The 17,487-nt window shown below is 43.9% G+C and overlaps 1 protein-coding gene across 1 annotated transcript in view; it reads right to left on the bottom strand.

Annotated features, from left to right (window-relative positions):
* Positions 1–17,487, bottom strand: part of HSPD1 (heat shock protein family D (Hsp60) member 1) — a 58,631-nt gene that overhangs the window by 20,597 nt on the left and 20,547 nt on the right. Inside the window, exons 3-5 of the mRNA XM_088451039.1 lie at positions 12,459–12,711; positions 10,196–10,278; positions 7,508–7,603 (exon numbers count right to left, since the gene is read on the bottom strand). Of these exons, the coding sequence (XP_088307165.1) occupies positions 7,508–7,603; positions 10,196–10,278; positions 12,459–12,711 (432 nt within the window). The remainder of the gene's footprint in view (positions 1–7,507; positions 7,604–10,195; positions 10,279–12,458; positions 12,712–17,487) is intronic.

Here is a 17,487-nt window from a genome sequence, read left to right as displayed (position 1 = left end):
GATCAGGAAAAGATGCAGTTAGGGTTTCATGGGGACTTTGCCCCACAATACACTATGCAAGTGTTTCTCAATTAAAACAAAGCATGATGCAGGGAAACTAGGTATTTAAAATTAACCATGGGGATGTCCCAAAACTGTCACCAAGGTGAAGTAGGTTCTATAGCTTTGGATGTAAGGTGTTGGGCACAAAAAATATGAGATATGGTAAGAACTTACCTTTGTTATCTCTATTTCTACGAAGTCCATAGGGTTCTACAGGATACCTTGGGGTATATGTGATGACGTCAGGCATCGGGCACCATAGAGTTAAGTTTTCAGCCTCCCAGGATGCACTAGGGTCCCCCTCCTATACCCCGCCCCCGAGCCAAGGCATCTCAGTTACGTACCAAAGCCATAGGCCGGAGGAGAAGGAAGAGAGAAGAAAGATCTGGACACACAAGAATCACATTCTCACCAGAGGGAGACGGAAAAACCGGTGACCAGAGTAAAGCCCATCTGCAGCACAGGTGCGACAGGGCGGGAGTCCTGTGGAACCCTATGGACTTCGTAGAAATAGAGATAACAAGGGTAAGTTTTTACCATCTCTCATTTTCTACATCAGGGTCCATAGGGTATCCACAGGATACCTTGTGGATGTCCCAAAGCAGTATCCTTCAAGGGTGGGGACGCTCCTGTGCTGAAAAGGAGAATCCGCCGCCTGTAGGAAGCATCCTGAGGCGCAAAGGTGTCAAACGCATAATACCTCACAAAAGGTATGGACAGAGGACCACGTGGCAGCCTTGCAGATCTGGACTGCAAAGGCACCACGTCGAGCTGCCCACGAAGGACCCACAGACCTAGTGGAATGAGCCCTCACAGAGGATGGAACCAGAAGACCTTCATGAAGATATGGCAATTTCAGAAGCCTACGAATCCAACCTGCCAAAGTTCGCTTTGAAGCAGGCCAACCCTTTTTACGGAAGCCATAGAGGACAAACAAGGTGTCCGACTTCCTAAACAAAGAAGTGCGGTCAACATAAATTCTTAAGGCCCGCACAACGCCCAAAGTGGCCTCACACACTGAAAGATCAGGTGAGTTAAAAGCCGGCACAACGATGTCCTCGTTGATGTGGAAACTTGAAACAACTTTGGGAAGGAATCCCGGACGAGTGCGCAGCACCACCCTGTTCCTATGAAAAATCAGAAAAGGGGGTCTACAGGAGAGAGTCCCTAAATCAGAAACACGTCTGGCCGCAGCAATGGCCAGAAGGAATATTGTGTTAGCTGTAAGCCATTTAAGGTCCACTGAGCCCAGTGGTTCAATGCGGTCCCTGGAGAGCCCTCGGGACCACAGCTAAATCCCAAGGCGCCACCGGTGGAACAAAAGGTGGCTGAATTCGAAGAACACCTTGCATAAAGGTGCGCACATCATTCCATTTGGACAGGATCAATTGCTGCAGAGGTCTGGAGTGAAACTGGGCATATTCCACCATATTGAATACTGACACCATGGAGCCCAGTAACCTCATGGCATAAAAGAATAGGGACATGCAGGTAAGCGTCCTGTATGTCCAATGACACCATGTAATCCCCAGGTTCCAGCGAACGAATGATGGGCCGTAGGGTCTCCATCCGAAAACGCGGCACCCGCAAGAACTTGTTGAGGGCCTTGAGGTTGAGAATCGGACGGTACGACCCATTGGGTTTCTGCACCAAAAATAGATTGGAATAGAAACCCTGGCCCCTCTGGGAGAATGGAACAGGCACTATAACTCCAGCCTGGAGCATAGTGTGCAAAACCTTCCGCAGTTCCACGGCTTTGTTCCGGTCTAATGGAAGGCCCGTGGTGAAGAATCGGGACGGAGGCCTGTGCCGAAAGGAGAGTGCATACCCGTGAGAAACCACCTCGTGAACCCAAATGTCTGTTGTGGTTATCGACCAACACTGGGCGAACTGCAACAGGCGGTCCCACTTTGGGATCCCCCAAAGGGAGGCCCGGACAGTCAGGCCGCAGGCTTGTCATCTGACTTAGGGGCCGGACGTCTAGTACTCCAGGCCTGTTTCCGGGGCTTGGCTGATTTTTTGGGGCCAGCCTGACGAGGAAAAGACTGTGCTTTAGGCCTACCCTGGGCCCTGTAAGGCCGAAAGAACTGTGTACTGAACTGGAAGGGACCGCAGCAGATGGGAGACATGCAGATTTGGCTGCCGCCAGCGTGGCAACAATTTTGTCCAGTTCCGGACCAAATAGGACTTCTCCATAAAAAGGCAAAGCTTACAAAGCCCTTTTTGGAATCAGCGTCCGCCTTCCAAGATCGCAACCATAAGGTGCGACGAGCAGCTACAGCTGCCGAAGAAATCTGAGAAGTTAGGGTACTGATATCCAAGGCCGCTTCATTGATGTAAGTGGCCGAATCCCGGAGATTGCCTACCAACTCGGCCTGTTCAGCCGAACAGTCGGAATCCAAAGACGCCTCCAAACTATCGGCCCAGCGCTCCATAGCTCTGGCTACCCAACATACGGCCATAGCCGGTCTGGATGACCCCCCCCCCCCCCCCGCAAGGGAATAAATGGACTTTAGGCAGATCTCCACCTTACGGTCCGTAGCATTCTTCAAGGAGGACATGGAGGGCATGGGCAATGTGGCACTTCGGACTAGGCGTGTCACATGAGAATCCACCTGTGGAAGGGATTCCCACTTAGAAAAATAATTATCCGCAAACGGGTAAGCCACCGCTAAGCGTCTTTGAGGCTAATACCGTTTACAGGATGTTTCCACGCCTCCTCTAAATGGTCTACTAACTGATCCGAAAGAGGAAACACAGTGGCGTCACCCTTAATATCCTTAAAAAAGGCATATTTGGACTTGGACACCGGAGGATAGTCATCCTCAATAACTAAAGCTCTGCGGACTGCCCGAATAAGGCCAGGAATATAAACCTTGGACTTAGCGTCCGACTCTTTAGTACGGAGAGGTTCTTGGTCAGATAGATCCAGAATCTCCCCATCGGATGTCACGTCGTCATCCTCATAAGGAGCGGACAGAGACTCCACCGGCCGCTTATGTGGCCGCAACACAGACTCCTTGTAACACGTCCGACAAATGCTGTACAGAACTTGTCAGTGAATTAACCCACGCAGGCTCCTGAGAGACCTGAGGAGGGGAAATAGGGAGACTGTGGGGTACCATCAGTTGTCTCGGGAAACCCTGCATGGGTGACGACACCACTGACTGCTGGGACAATCCCATCTGTGAGAACACAGGTTGTGGAGCTAACTGGCCCACTAGGGTTGTAAGCGCTTTGGCGAAACAAGCCCAGGGCAGTTCCTGTACCGGAGCTGACACAGTAATTGGCCGCGTCAATAAAAAACACTGCCGACATAGCCCCTCCGTGTTACCCTCCCCCTCCGCTATTGATACCTTGCACGTAGTACACAGAAGCTGGAGAGGAAATTGACTCTCAGACATGATGGTAAGTATGTGACCCCTCTCACTGATACTCGTTAGTATAGTGGGAGAACCACCCTGCAATCACCGCACCGCAAGGGCTTTAGCAGAAGAAGAGCAGGGACAGTGAAATGGCTGACAGTAGAAATTGAAAGTACTGGCAGCAGATGCTAGCAGAAGTCACATACAATGCAAAGAAATTAATCCCTGCACTATCAGTGCTGATCCTCAACTACGCAGACAGAGCCTGGTAGGACACAGCGCTGCATACACAGACCTGTTTCAACGGAGGAGAGGTATGCCGGGGGACCCAGACCACGATGCCACCGATCAGCAGCTTCCAGCAGCGTTCACCATGCTTCTGTAAACATGGCCACCGAGGAGCAGAGAGGAGGCCGGCCTGGGGGAGGAGCGCTGCCACAGGGCCAATCGGCAGAGAGGGCTGTGTGCAGCGGGGGAGGCGCCGGCTGTGTACAGGGAAGTCGCGCTCCCCTGGGATGCAATTAACCCCTGGGACGCCGCAGCGCTACCGCTCAGTTGCGGTCCGCTGTCCCAGGGGAGTAGTGGAAGCGCAGGTTGTAACCTGGCTCCACGCTGCAGCCAGTCCCCAGGGAGCCCCCTGCCTGGGGACTCTGGACCATGTGTTCAGCGGGGACCCACCGCGGGACCCTGCTGCTTACCTGCTGCCCCCTTGAATCCAGCCATGGTCCAAAACATCTGGGGTCACCGCTAGCTGTGACCCCAGATGCTTACCAGCATCCCCGAATCAGTACCGGCGTTCTGGTACCGGCGGGGGTGTAGGGAAGATAGCATGGACGTCAGTAGTGACTGTCCATGCTGTACTTCCAGATGGGCAGCCACAGCTGCCTTGAAGAAAACTTCAGGGGCTATCCTTATGCCCCCTCTAAACAGGTGCTCCGACTCCGAGCCGGGCACCAACGAAACTGAGATGCCTTGGCTCGGGGGCAGGGTATAGAAGGGGGACCCTAGTGCATCCTGGGAGGCTGAAAGCTTAACTCTATGGTGCCCGATGCCTGACGTCATCACCTATACCCCAAGGTATCCTGTGGATACCCTATGGACCCTGATGTAGAAACTTCTGTCTTTGGAAGAAACCGTATTAATTCAATAAAACTTTGTGAAGGTATGCACCAAATACCAAGTGGCAACCCAACACAATTGGTCATCAGAGGCTTTGTGCTGCGCCACACAGGAGGCTCCGACAGATCACCTCTATACACTGAGAACTTATAGAAGAATCACTATAGATTAGATGGAAGCTGCAAAGCCCCAAAACGGCATCTAGCAGAAATGCATCCAGATTCCTAAATTTTGCCGATTCCACCTGACTTTTAGAAGGTAAACTTCCAGGTGAAGGAATTATTGCCTGCAATGAAAAGGCCTGACTTGTGAACATCTGCTTTCCAGCTCTACAGCCATGGAATAAACAGTTCATTGATCGAACATTTGAAACCACCCATCACAAGATCCTGCTGGCCTCTCGTGACTATGAGGCAATCTTGTAGATTTTCTGACCTTTATGAACCTTCCTACCAAGAAAAGTAATGCTCTGGCTAGAGAACAGAAAACACTGAATTCCAGCACACGTATCAGAAGCTTTGAATCATCTGGAGTGCAAACACTGTAAAAATGTTACCTAAAGGGTTTACAGCCTCCACAAACAGTAAGTCCATAGTTACTAGCATACATTGTCAACTGGTACCCCCTAGAAAGGAGTGATGAACTGGACTACATTTGTTCCATTTTGTAAGAAGTTTCATCTGAAATTTCTCCAATTCCCAATTCCACCTGCCATGGAGGAATGAAGAAGAACACATCGGATTATACTTACCGATAATTCAGTTTCTTCGAGAGACTCCATGACAGGCACTCATTGGGTATAGGACCTGTTCCCCTTAGTATAGACAGGAAGTTTTTTTTTCAGGGACCACCCCCTCACTGCATATAATCCAACCTCTTCCTCCTGTTCTGTGTCTTTTTGAGTGTCTCCTTATAATCGGGAGGGTATCTATGGGCTGCCATGGAGTTTCTCAAACAAACAGAATTATCTTTAAGTATAATCCGATGTTTTCGTCTTCATTCCTCCATGGCAGCCGCACCTTGGGACGTACCAAAGCTAATACACACATAAGGGGCCAATAACCAGATCTATAATTCTGTATACTAAAGCTCTTATTTGAGTGCCTCTTGAAGTACCTCATCTCCAAAATGAGCACTTGACAAGTCCACTGCATAATGAGTAGTAAATGTATGTACAGATGACCATGCTTTACAAATCTCTTCTACTGAAGCTTTTCCTTGGCTGAGAGAAAAAAAGCTGGTAGCACGATATCTTTGAGGTGAAAAGAGGAGACCACCTTTGGTACGAAACTCTTTGTCCTCAATATGTCTGGCCTAATTTTCATGTATAGCTCCTCTGCCCACAGGGCCTGCGGTTCACTTACACTTCTTGTTGATGATCTCGCAATTACAAAAATTTACTTTCAATGTTAGATGTTTTAGAGAAACTTCTTCTAGAGGTTCAAATGGAGCAACCATCAAGGCTCTCAGGACTAAAGGCCTTATTCAGGTTGGATCGCATGGCTGTGTTTGCACGCATCTGCTAGCTGCAAAAATATGCTAATGAATGCAATCGTACGTCACCGTAGCACTTTACCAAGACACACATCACTGTATAGAGCTGTCCACTTCCCATGACATGCTTCCGCAAGTCAGCAAAAACATCGGTAACATCAGAACCATTTGCACAGTTGTGGTTCACCTAACCCTACCACAAACTGATAAATTTCCTGGTCACCATCTAGACCACTGCCAATATATACATTTGCAGGGTCTTAATTATGCACGCCCCTGTAACAGGCATTCAAACGCACAGGCAAATGGTCACTTCATGTCAATCACTGTGTGAAGACTCTGCGTGCTCACTGTGATTGCAGCGGCCGGTTTGCGCACTGTGATGCATACGCAAAATGCAAACATCGGCCGGCTGCGAGCGAACGCAGCTGTGCGATCCAACCTGAATAAAGCCCCAAGTTCAAACCACATGGGGCTATGAAGGATTTAACTTGTGGACAGATCTTAACTGCTTGACAGAATCTTTTCACCAATTCATCTTCTGCTAGTTTTCTTTCCAGAAGTACACGTACAGCTGATATTTATACTGATTGTTAAAACTACCAAACCTTTAATAAATCCCTCATGTAAGACTTTGTATCCGTTATGTGTGCTCCTTCATGTCTTCAGCTTCATATATGCAGTGAGGGACCGGTCCCTGAAAAAAACTTACCGTCTATACTAAGGGGAACCCAATATGTGGCTGCCATGGAGGAACGAAGAAGAAAAAAAGGATAGCTGCAGTAGAATAGCCAACAAAATAATTTTAACATAAAGGAGGCAGTTTACAATTATATTACAATTAGTAACATAACATTAGGAGAATAGTTTATTCAACTAAAAAGGGGCCACATTTCTTTTTGTGCCTACCAGCCAAGGGTACCTGGAGAGTGCAAATGCTACTTAGCCAATGCTTGCAAGCATAGGCTAAGCAAATCTCAAGGTAGGGAGGCCTGGACATGTTTTTAATAAACCACAGGAGATATCAGTTTTAACCATCCAAACCATTAGATAATACTGTAGATGAGGTAATTTTGAGGGCAAAGTAGTCAGCGATTGGACTACAAATGTTGTACACTGCAGAAATATGTAACTAGGCTTAGGTAGAATACATCTCTAGTCACAAAGTGGTGAATGATATATATCGCAAGCTCCAGCATATTTATTCGCTGGCTACCTAGATGATGTTTTGTATATTTAGTCACCAGATGAAGCAAAAGTAGTATTTGTTTAAACAGCTCTAGCCTCTGTCTAAAGGCTGCATATATGTATGTACTGTAATTATGGTACACGATTTAGAGGAGTAATGGTCCAGCAACCAGATGGTTGGCCACAATGCAAATAGCGAAGGTAGTGTTCCTGTTCTGTAGGCCATGCCTTTCCCTGTAACACAAAGATATAAAGCTACTTTTCATCGTAATTTCAAAGAAAAGAAAAAAAATACATACCTTGACAGTTATGACCCCTTTACGACCAACTTTTTTCATAGCATCTGAAATAATGTTACCAATTTCTTGATCTCCATTCGCAGATATTGTAGCAACCTGCAAAAACATTGCTAAAGTCTTTACAAAGTAGAAGTTGTGAATGATTTTTATATTTTCTCCTCCTACATCTGACTTATGCAAGTGCACTAATTTACCTGCATTTTATTTTTCCAAAGTATGGATGTTGAAACTTGAGTAAACCATTTTTTACTTTGAATGTGTAATGCTGAACCGCAGGGTGCCACAGCACCCAGTTAAGAGAACCACTGGTTGAAGACATTTACCATTCATTTGTACTTGTATGGTGTCTCCTTGAAATGTATAAGAGCAGAGACTGGGACATTTATTCAGCTCAGCTGGCTCAGCTGGCTCTCAGCATCTATATTAACTTTTCACATTACAATACTCATATTGGAATTCATTCCATCCCCAGATATCTGAATCTCTCCTGGTCCATTAACAGATCTCTAGAGCACTGGTAACCAAACTGTGCGCCACGGCACCCTGGTGTTCCTCGGGACACTTGCAGGGGTGCCTCAGGTTGTTGGTCCAGCACCAAATCAAATTATTTATGGCAATGTAATGTAAATATGTGAACAAGCAGAAGCGCAAACCTGTCACCCACTACATAAATGAACCTAAGGATGACAGGTAAGCACAATTTACTTCACTTAACTAAAAAAAAAATTTCTGAATTTCTCAATAACAAACTTTTGGCTTAGGGGTGCCGTGAAAACAATTCTGATGCACTAGGGCGCCGCGATTCAAAAAAGTTTGGGAACTACTGGTCTAGTTCATGGATTTGATACATTGTTGCCAATATCATTTTTACTGTTCTAGTATTTGATTGTGCTATACTGCAAATATATTTTGTATATACATTTTATCATATACACCTACTTTCTCTCTTGTTTCAGTACAGTCATAGGGCAGTATTCAATTGTTTTAGCACGCCCGATCTCCCATCTAAAGGGAGATTGTTGGGCGCTGTTCTATTGATGCAGATTATCGCATCCATAGACTTCGGGTTTAGCAGCGTAAAACAGCTACACCTGACCAAATTGCTGGGTGCGATCACAAAAATTGTCGTTTGGGTGCCAAAAAGGTCACTTTTCACACACATTTCAGCTCGCACTCCCTGGGGTGGGGGAGGGGGTGCAAGCTGAAACGCCGGTGCAGGCAGGTGGTCGCGTCCCACAGGAGCAACAATTGAGTAGCTGCTACGGGCGCAAAGGGGGGCTCATACAATGGAATTCCACGCATGCGCATAGAAACCGGACACTCGGCACTACCCGTTCTTTCTACTTTCACCCATACATATTAAACCTAGGTTGTTGTTTTTTTAAGAAAAACAAACTAAATGGGAATTTTTTATCTTAGAAAACACCACAAATACTTTGCGGCTCTTGGTTCAACATTAATCCACCTTTCCAAAATAGCAAATAGCAGCACTAAAAAATCTGCACTTGATAATGATCATGTATTTTTTGTAAATATTTCCAGTCTCAATAAGAAACTTACTATGTGTAGGAATAATATGGTAACCCAATAAGGATTACCATTTTTCTTTTAATATAAATAGACAATCTACAGCATTCAATGAGAAGACCCCTTTATTTGACACAAGATGGGTGAGATCTGTGCTTTAGTTCCCACCCTCCCCCCCCCCCCCCCACCTGTGGAAATTTTTTTTTTGTTTAATTTTTCAGTTATTGTCTGGTATTTACCAGTATTTTGTTTTCCTCTGGTGATCACCAGACAATAGCTGCTAAGAGGACCACATAATTTGAAAAGGAACTCCTCTTTCAAACAAAGGTAGTTCAATCCAAGTGGAGTTGTCCAGCCCTGGTTGCTTGACCATTTAAAAAAAATATGTATGATGACCTAAGTTGTTAGTCAGAAACCACCATTACTTCATCTTCATTTGAAGGTAACTAAAAATAGAGGCCATTTTTGTATCACGGCGTATGAATTTTTCACTGCTGCGGATGTTTGGGGTAGCTCAGAAAAGTCACAGAAAGCTGGGATAAAAACCATTTTCAGCACATTTCAAGCTACATTTTTTGGCATATAACCATTTCACTTGCTTATGAGTGAAATTTAAGCCCAAAGTTAATAGTCAGATTTTAAAATAAGTCTATTTTTTTGGATTGTATATTAAATGGGAAGGAATAAAATTTCAGAGCTGTAATTTTTGGGAATAGCTATATACTCAAAGATTTGCCAAACAAATTTTGAGTTATTTAACTTGTCTATTCTTTTATTAGAGCACTTTGAAATTGCTGGTTTTTCACCTAACTTGACCTATATCAAATCTCTGGTGGGGAACTTGATAAAAAAAATTTTTAGTTGGCCCTCAGAGTACTGTGTATGCTGTGAAATTAAAATGTTTGAGTTTGATATTCCATGTGGAACAAAGTTACACAAAGCTAAAAACCTTGGAAAACCCAAATATTACATGCAATTTCTCTATAGGCAAATATTAAATTAAAATAGCTTGCTTACTTTTTTTTTTTTTTTTTTTAGTCAGAATGTAAAATATCGATTAAAAAAGGCAGGAATGGATAAGCCACTGAAGCTCATCTTGACTTGCCATTTTATCAAGACCCATGACTGCCCACACTTGGATTGAGATATACAAAAAGTCACCTGAGCAATCTCTTCTGGAGTTGTGACAGGCTTGGACTGCTTCTTTAACTCTGCAATAACAGCATCAACTGCCAACATCACACCTGTGAAATACAAATTAATATTTAAACCAGGTGCAACCCATTACTATAGCAATGAGAGCAGTAAACTGGCCACACATCTAAAGACTATTGGAGGGTACACAGACAGATTTTCTGGACGATATGAACGATGTTACAATTTTTACAATAGTTATCGTTCACATGTTTGGCCTGCATCGACGACCGATGCCCGTGCCCGCATGTCAGATAACGATATCGACTGTTTGCAGTTAGATTTGGACGATATTCATTTAAACTGTCAGAAATCGTTCATCGTTAATGGGATCGTTGGTAAAATCGTTGATCTACCAAGTCTGACCGTGTGTATGCACCATATCTTTCCAACCAGAAAATTAGTTGGCTGGCACAAAAATCTGGTAAGGTAGGTGAGCAAGTGAGAATCGGTGGTCATTTAGCCCCCAAATGAGAAAAACAGTCTGGCAAGTTGGTTAAATCAAACAGATTTAACAGGTTGGACAGATAATCTTTAGATGTGTGGCCAGCTTAACCACTTAACTGGCATGGTCGCATGTGATTCGACGCCAGCCATCTGTGCTTCAGCTAACAAGGTTGCAGCACATGCTGCCATGCCACCCTCTGTGTCCCCTGGCTTTGGAAGAGGAGATCCACTCTGCACACCATACTATGGCACAGAAATCTTTACAAAGTGGATTGTTAAGTTAATAGGAAAAAAGATGTTGTGCACAATTTTAAAACACAGATAATCAAAACAGATAAATCATGCAAAGAAATTTGAATATAGTGCATATCTGGCAAAACAGGAGAGCCCATCCACCACGTAAGGTAAACACAATCAGATGGATCCCCAATACAACTAATACATTATGTCAAATCAAGGACTTCCAATAATAGTATCAATTCTTAATATGTAGCCTAGAAAAAGACAAAAAATGCCCCCCACCCCAGGCTCACTTCAAAACTCCAGCAATAAGATTTGAATACTGCAGAATATAAATTCAAACATCTTTGTTTTTGCAAATTTATGCAACAAAGATCTCTGAATTTCTATAATGTAGTATTCAAATCTTATTGCTGGACTTTTGCTGTGTGCTGGGGAAGGGGGGGGGGGAGGAAACATTTTATTTTTTGTAGTCTAGCCGACCCCTCCCTTTTCAAGCACCTGTGAAAGACTATTAAGTTGATCTGAGCAACCACTATTTTGTATTATTAATTATGTACCAGGAACCTCACTTCTACTCCATATTATTTGCAGAGTGTATTAGATCAGTTTTGATTATGTGTCATTAGTCAGCGTCCTTAAGCTGGCTACACTAGAATGATAACATTCTAAACAGCCAACTATTTGGAATGATAGCCGTCTAGTATGTGGGAGCAAACTATAGCCAGCCGTTTGCTCAAACACACTGAAAGACAGTCGTTCCAACTAGTTGGTGAAAATCAAACATGTTTGAATTCCACCAACTAATCGTTCCCCCAACTAAACGATAAGTAGGCGGACACCTGGCCACTAGTGTCTGCCTACTTCACTACTGGCTGTGCTGCCCCTGCCAGCTTGGGGTCCCCCTGCCTGTCACTGATAGCAGGCCCGGCTGAGTGTGAGGAGAGGATCAGTGCAGCAGCCCCCCTTACCCAAGTTGGCTGAAAAGTTGGTTAGATGTGTGGGGAAGCATTTTAGTTGGACAGACAATTTGGACGGTTGGTCAGTTGGAGGAAAGTTGGTCTGATGTGTGGCCAGCTTTAGGGTGTAGATTGTGCACCAGCATCATCTCAGCACTGTAGTAGCTCTTAGGTTTGAAATGAGGGTGTGCAGTTCAATCCCACCCCCCTTTGTTATGTTGTTAGGAAACCCTGTAGAAATAATTCCAGTCAATGGCTTTGTACAGCTCATATTGCAGCATATATCACAGTAAAGCACATACTGAAAGTTCTAGATGGCGTGAAGAAGCAATCAGAAACTTCCGTTATGTTCTGTAACATCGTTACAGTTAGGTTACCGGTAAAGAACCATCAATGATGGTTGTCAATAAACTGTTTTTTAACGTAAGAATAGAGAATGAAATTTCCATGGGATGGTATAAAGTGAAGAAACCTCTAATCTTAATATCAAATTTCAGAATATCTGGAAGAGACCGTCTAGAAATATTTTATATGCTGTGAATCAAATGGGAATATTTAAAATGAAAGAAAAAAAAAAACCTTACCCCTTCTGATTTCCACTGGATTTGCACCTTTACTAATTTTCTCAAAACCTTCTTTAGCAATCGCTCTAGCAAGTACAGTTGCTGTAGTTGTACCATCTCCCGCTTCTTCATTTGTGTTATTAGCTACATCCTGAACAAGCTTAGCGCCAATATTTTTGTATTTGTCTTTCAGATCAATTGCTTTTGCAACAGTCACACCATCTTTGGTTACTTTAGGACTTCCCCAGCTTTGTTCAATTATAACTGTTCTTCCCTAGAAGGGTGAAAGAGGCACAAGTTACTACAAAAGGTTAACTTCCAAATAGGTCAACTTATATAGTTCTACATTTGCAACATATTGCAAATAATTAATCATCCCTGTATTTATAGGAGGGTGATTAAGTATGCACTGGTTTATTTTTCAATGGTCAAGAGCCCAGCTGTTTACTTTCTGTAGCTCAGGTTTAGAAAAGAACTCAAAATGCTAAATTATTTTTGTTTCCAAGAGGAGCACCAAGTTTAGGGTGCACCGTAAAGGCAAGGACAGAAGAACAACTGAAGCCTTATGGTGCGTACACACGGTACGATCTGTACCACCGACTTGAGATATCTTTCAGTGAAGTCATCAAATCTCTGAACAGGCAAAGTTGGCCTGCATGCATGGACGATGAGAGATCCGCGCATCTTTGATCGTTGGTGCAAAAAAGTCATGAACGATATCGTTCAAAGTCGTACAGTGTGTATGCACCATAAGAGCCAGACTTTCGTTCAACAACCTAGACTATAATGATGAAAACAAGAGATCACGCATGCTCTTCAAACTTTGCAAGGTGTAATTTGCCAAAAGCTGCCACATACAAGAAAGCTTCCATGTCCATTGTATGGTCTCTCAATGAGTGGGTCACCAATGCCCTTCGACTTACTGCCTTTATTGCCAAGCCATTAAAATTAGTTCTGAAAGAACCTTGATGAAAGGAGGGCTTCTGCGAGAGGTGTTGCTGAAGAGGGAAACACTTACATTGGGTACACACCTGAACAACAAGTTGATGTAGTTATGGTCTGATATGATTTAACGATATATCGTATCCGCGTATACACTACACGATCCGCCCTACGATAACACTATAAATCGTTACAGGGGTAATGTTACCACACTACATCTTACGTCGCATTGTGCCATCTGACGTGCAGCATATCAGATGGGAAGATGCGACCAGACAACATTAAACAATGAATTGGGGGAACACACTATACGTTGGTCGTAGTGATCCATCACAGATTGCAAGATTGTCCAATATTGTATAACGTCGTGTACCCAGTTTAAAGTAGACTCAACGCAAGTTCCATGTATCATTTGGGCCAAGTGACGTCAATGAGCAACACCTGCGTCATTTGTAGTGTAATCTTATATAGTATATAAAGAAATTAGGTGGTAAACTAAAATGGTCAATTAATCTTGAATTAAAAATGTACTTTAGAGGGCCATCTTATTTTAGTGGAAACAATCATTTATATTCAGCCAGAAGATCCTGTATAACCTCAGCTTGGATGGATTGCTCACCAAGGTTCATGCTTAAATAGTAATGCTGGCCATACACGCTACAATTATCGGGGCGATCCGCCTGATATCGGCGGATCGCCCCGATAATTGTAGCATGTGTGCGGGCAACCGAGGGTTAAATATTGCTCGGTCGGGCATGCAGGATTGTCCAGCATGCCCGTCCGATGCGATATTTACCCGGTAAACTGTCGGCCGCATCGGGCAGTGTATGCCCAGCGCGGTTGACAGACAGACATTTCCTGTTCCTTCCTACGGAAGGAACAGGGAAATGTCTCCTCCCCCGGGGGCGGAGCGCGGATGTCGGGCTATACACTGAGATTTCTTTCAGTGTATGCCGGCGACATCTGCAGATGGCATGCTGCCAGATAAAATGTCTGTCGGTCTGACATACATTTTATCTGGCTGTGTATGCCCAGCATGAGTAATAATAAATGTCTGCTCTCCTGTTGTCAATCTACAGAATGTAATTCTTACATGGCTGGCTTAAAATGCTTTGCCCACTACAAGTTGCAAAGCAGTTTCTGCATGGTCAGAGGCTTTAAGTGGGGACCTCCCAGTGCGCTGCAATACAGGGAGCTCCTGCAGCAGGGAGCATTAAGGACTGTTCCAAATAATTTTCCACCTCCCTATTCATATATCATTTATTTTCTGTTTGTGTGGAATTGAGAGAAGTCCTCCACTCCCTTTCTCTCATAGTACAGCTGGTGCAGATAAGCATGGTAGTGGATATTATGCAGCATGAATAATTTTAATCTGTTTGTCCTGTATAAAGCCCTTGGCATATTAACATATCTCCGGAGAATGGATTATGGCTAGCTGTTCTAATCAAGGCGTATTAACCAACAAAAGTTTAAATTGTTCTATTAAGGCAGGGGAGGTAAAAGTGTCAATCACAACCACCTGACTGGTAAATGGTGGTCAGCTGACCACATCCAGATGTTCAGGCAGTAGAAGATAACAGCCAATACAAATCAGGCAGTTTCTTATTGGCTGAGGCTTGCCCACTTCCTGAGGTTCATGGCTGCAATAAGAAGGTAATACACAGAATGAGACATGTGTGATAAGAACCAACAAGTCAGGCTGATTACTACTGAAGGAGGCTCTCACATGCAGCAGCTGTGTCAACATGACTAGTTAACTTCAAGCGCTGGTATAGAGAAGAGTGTTAGTTATTAGCTCCAGAAAGTTTTTGGTGCCCATCTGGGGAAATATATTCATTACCACTACCTTCTGATTCTGGGATCATATTGGTGTAGCTATATTCTGGTTCTGTGGTGTGGGGCTACAGAAACAATGGTTATAACATTGTGGGATCTATAGTTCTACAAGCCAGCAGAAGATTATTGGAGCATCTGGGGGTGTTCCTTTTTAGTGCTACAAGCAATGAAACGTAAACTTTAGTACATTATATACTATGGGGGTGATTCAAGATCCGACGCTATTGCTACTGCAGCTGCTACCATGGTCGGAGCTTGATAGCAGCAGACAGGCTGCTCTGTGTGCGAACACACAGGACCCGTACTGCACACGTGCAGTACAGGTCTTGCGCCTACGCAGACCCACACAATCAGAGAGCACACAACTCTGAATAAGTCCCTATGATAGGTTGCAAAAGAAAATTCAAAAGTATGGTAATACCTGTACTAAAGATATTGGTATCAATTAACATCATGAGGAAAATTACTGAACATGTGAACTGTAATTAGACTGGCCACAAACATTTTCACTCCATAGTTAATAGGTTACGTCTCATATCAACATACTGATTATTACTGCTTGCTCGTTTATTCCTTATAAACAGGTTCTCAAACTCTGTCCCCAGGGCCCCAACAGTGCGTGGTTTCCAGATCTCCTCACAGAATCACAAGTGAAATAATTAGCTCTACCTGTGGATCTTTTAGAATGAGTCAGTGAGTAGTGAATGCGCCTGTGCACTTGCTAGATGACCTGGAAAATGTGAACCGTTTGAGGTCCTGAGGACAGAGATTGAGAACCACTGCATTATATTATTATTTATAATAAATGATCAGCTAAATTGAACTGGAGTTATATTAAAAAAAAGAAAAAAAAAAAAAAGAAAAAATTATTGGTATTGTGAGGTGATTAAGGTAGGCGGTGCCCTCTCCTGGGGTAGGTGGGCACTTCCAAACACACAGCAGCCAGGAAACAGTCCAGGATTTTCCACATAATTAGCCAAAGCTATATTATTGTGCAGTAAAAAAACAAAAACAAAATTCTAACCTGTCTGGGCTCTAACTAAATAAACAGGTTCTCGCTCCATAGAGTGGTAGGACCCAATGCCCCTACTACAAACATATGCACAGTACTCACGGTGAATAAATCAGTGTATCTCAACAAGCCTGCTGCCTGTTTCCCCAGATAGTGAGACACTGAGTAATAACCCTGACACCTTTGTCAAGCGTTTACAAGTGCAAGTACTAAATTAGCATGTGCTCAGGCTGAAGACCCAAAATGGGCCTAATGGATGGAGCCCGTCCTCACACTGCATCCATAAACCCAGGAACCCTTTATAGACCTTTAGGCTTTTGTAAAAGTCTGTTAAGTCTTTTTTGCAAGCAGACATTTTCCTGGGGTTTTAATACATTTAGGCAAGAAACTGGGACAAATAAGAGTGAGTTTAGACTTACCTTTAAAAGCTCTTCGGAGGTCCACAGGGATAATGTGGTTGGAGTGATCCAGGCACCGAACAGTTAAGCTTTCATCTCCCAGGATGCCCCAGGTCCTCCTCCACACATACCCTGCCCCTGGGCCACAGGCATAGACACCATAGCTAAAAGGTGCTTAGGACATACAGAAATTCTTCAGGAGTCAGGGGGCCTACGAGCCTCTCTGATAGCTCGTAGGCCCCCTTTTTTTATCCAATTCTTGCTCAATACCACAGGTGGTAAAGCCTACCCTGGGTTCCCTATCAAGCTAAGTGCATGCACATGTTTAATATTGTCCCAAAACATCTAGGATTAGTATGAAAGCCAGACAGTCTAACAAAACATAACTACATCTTAAAATTCACAGGAACTAAACAATTGCCTTGCTTTCATATATCTACCACCCAAGCCAGTGTGCTTTAAACTCATTCCGATTTAGCACATAACTGTTTTCTAAATACCTCCACAATTCAGGAATACCCCTTGGATAGCATTTTAAATAGTGCTTTAAACACAGGCTTGGACAGTCAACATCAAATCTCCTGCTAGTCAATTAACATCAGACCCTTTGCTAGGCCAGGATAATTGCCATATCACCTCCGACAGTATGTGAGAAAGCAAGGTGATTCCTTATAGGAAACTATTTCAAGAGTGTTTTATTGTATTAGGACAGTCTATCCCAAAAGATTTCCAATCCTGATCCTCAAGGCATCCAGTTTTTAAGGATATCCATGATTGCTCACAGATACAGTAGCTAAATCAAAAGATTAAGCCAACTGTGACTGGTTATCCTTAAAACCTGAACCGGTTGGGGTGCCTTGAG

Source organism: Taudactylus pleione, unplaced genomic scaffold (assembly GCF_031769625.1).
Source record: "Taudactylus pleione unplaced genomic scaffold, aTauple2 ptg000536l, whole genome shotgun sequence".
In the NCBI taxonomy this organism is placed as follows: domain Eukaryota; kingdom Metazoa; phylum Chordata; class Amphibia; order Anura; family Myobatrachidae; genus Taudactylus; species Taudactylus pleione.
The sequence above is the reverse complement of the archived record's forward strand: the minus strand, read 5'-3'. Positions and strand labels throughout refer to the sequence as shown.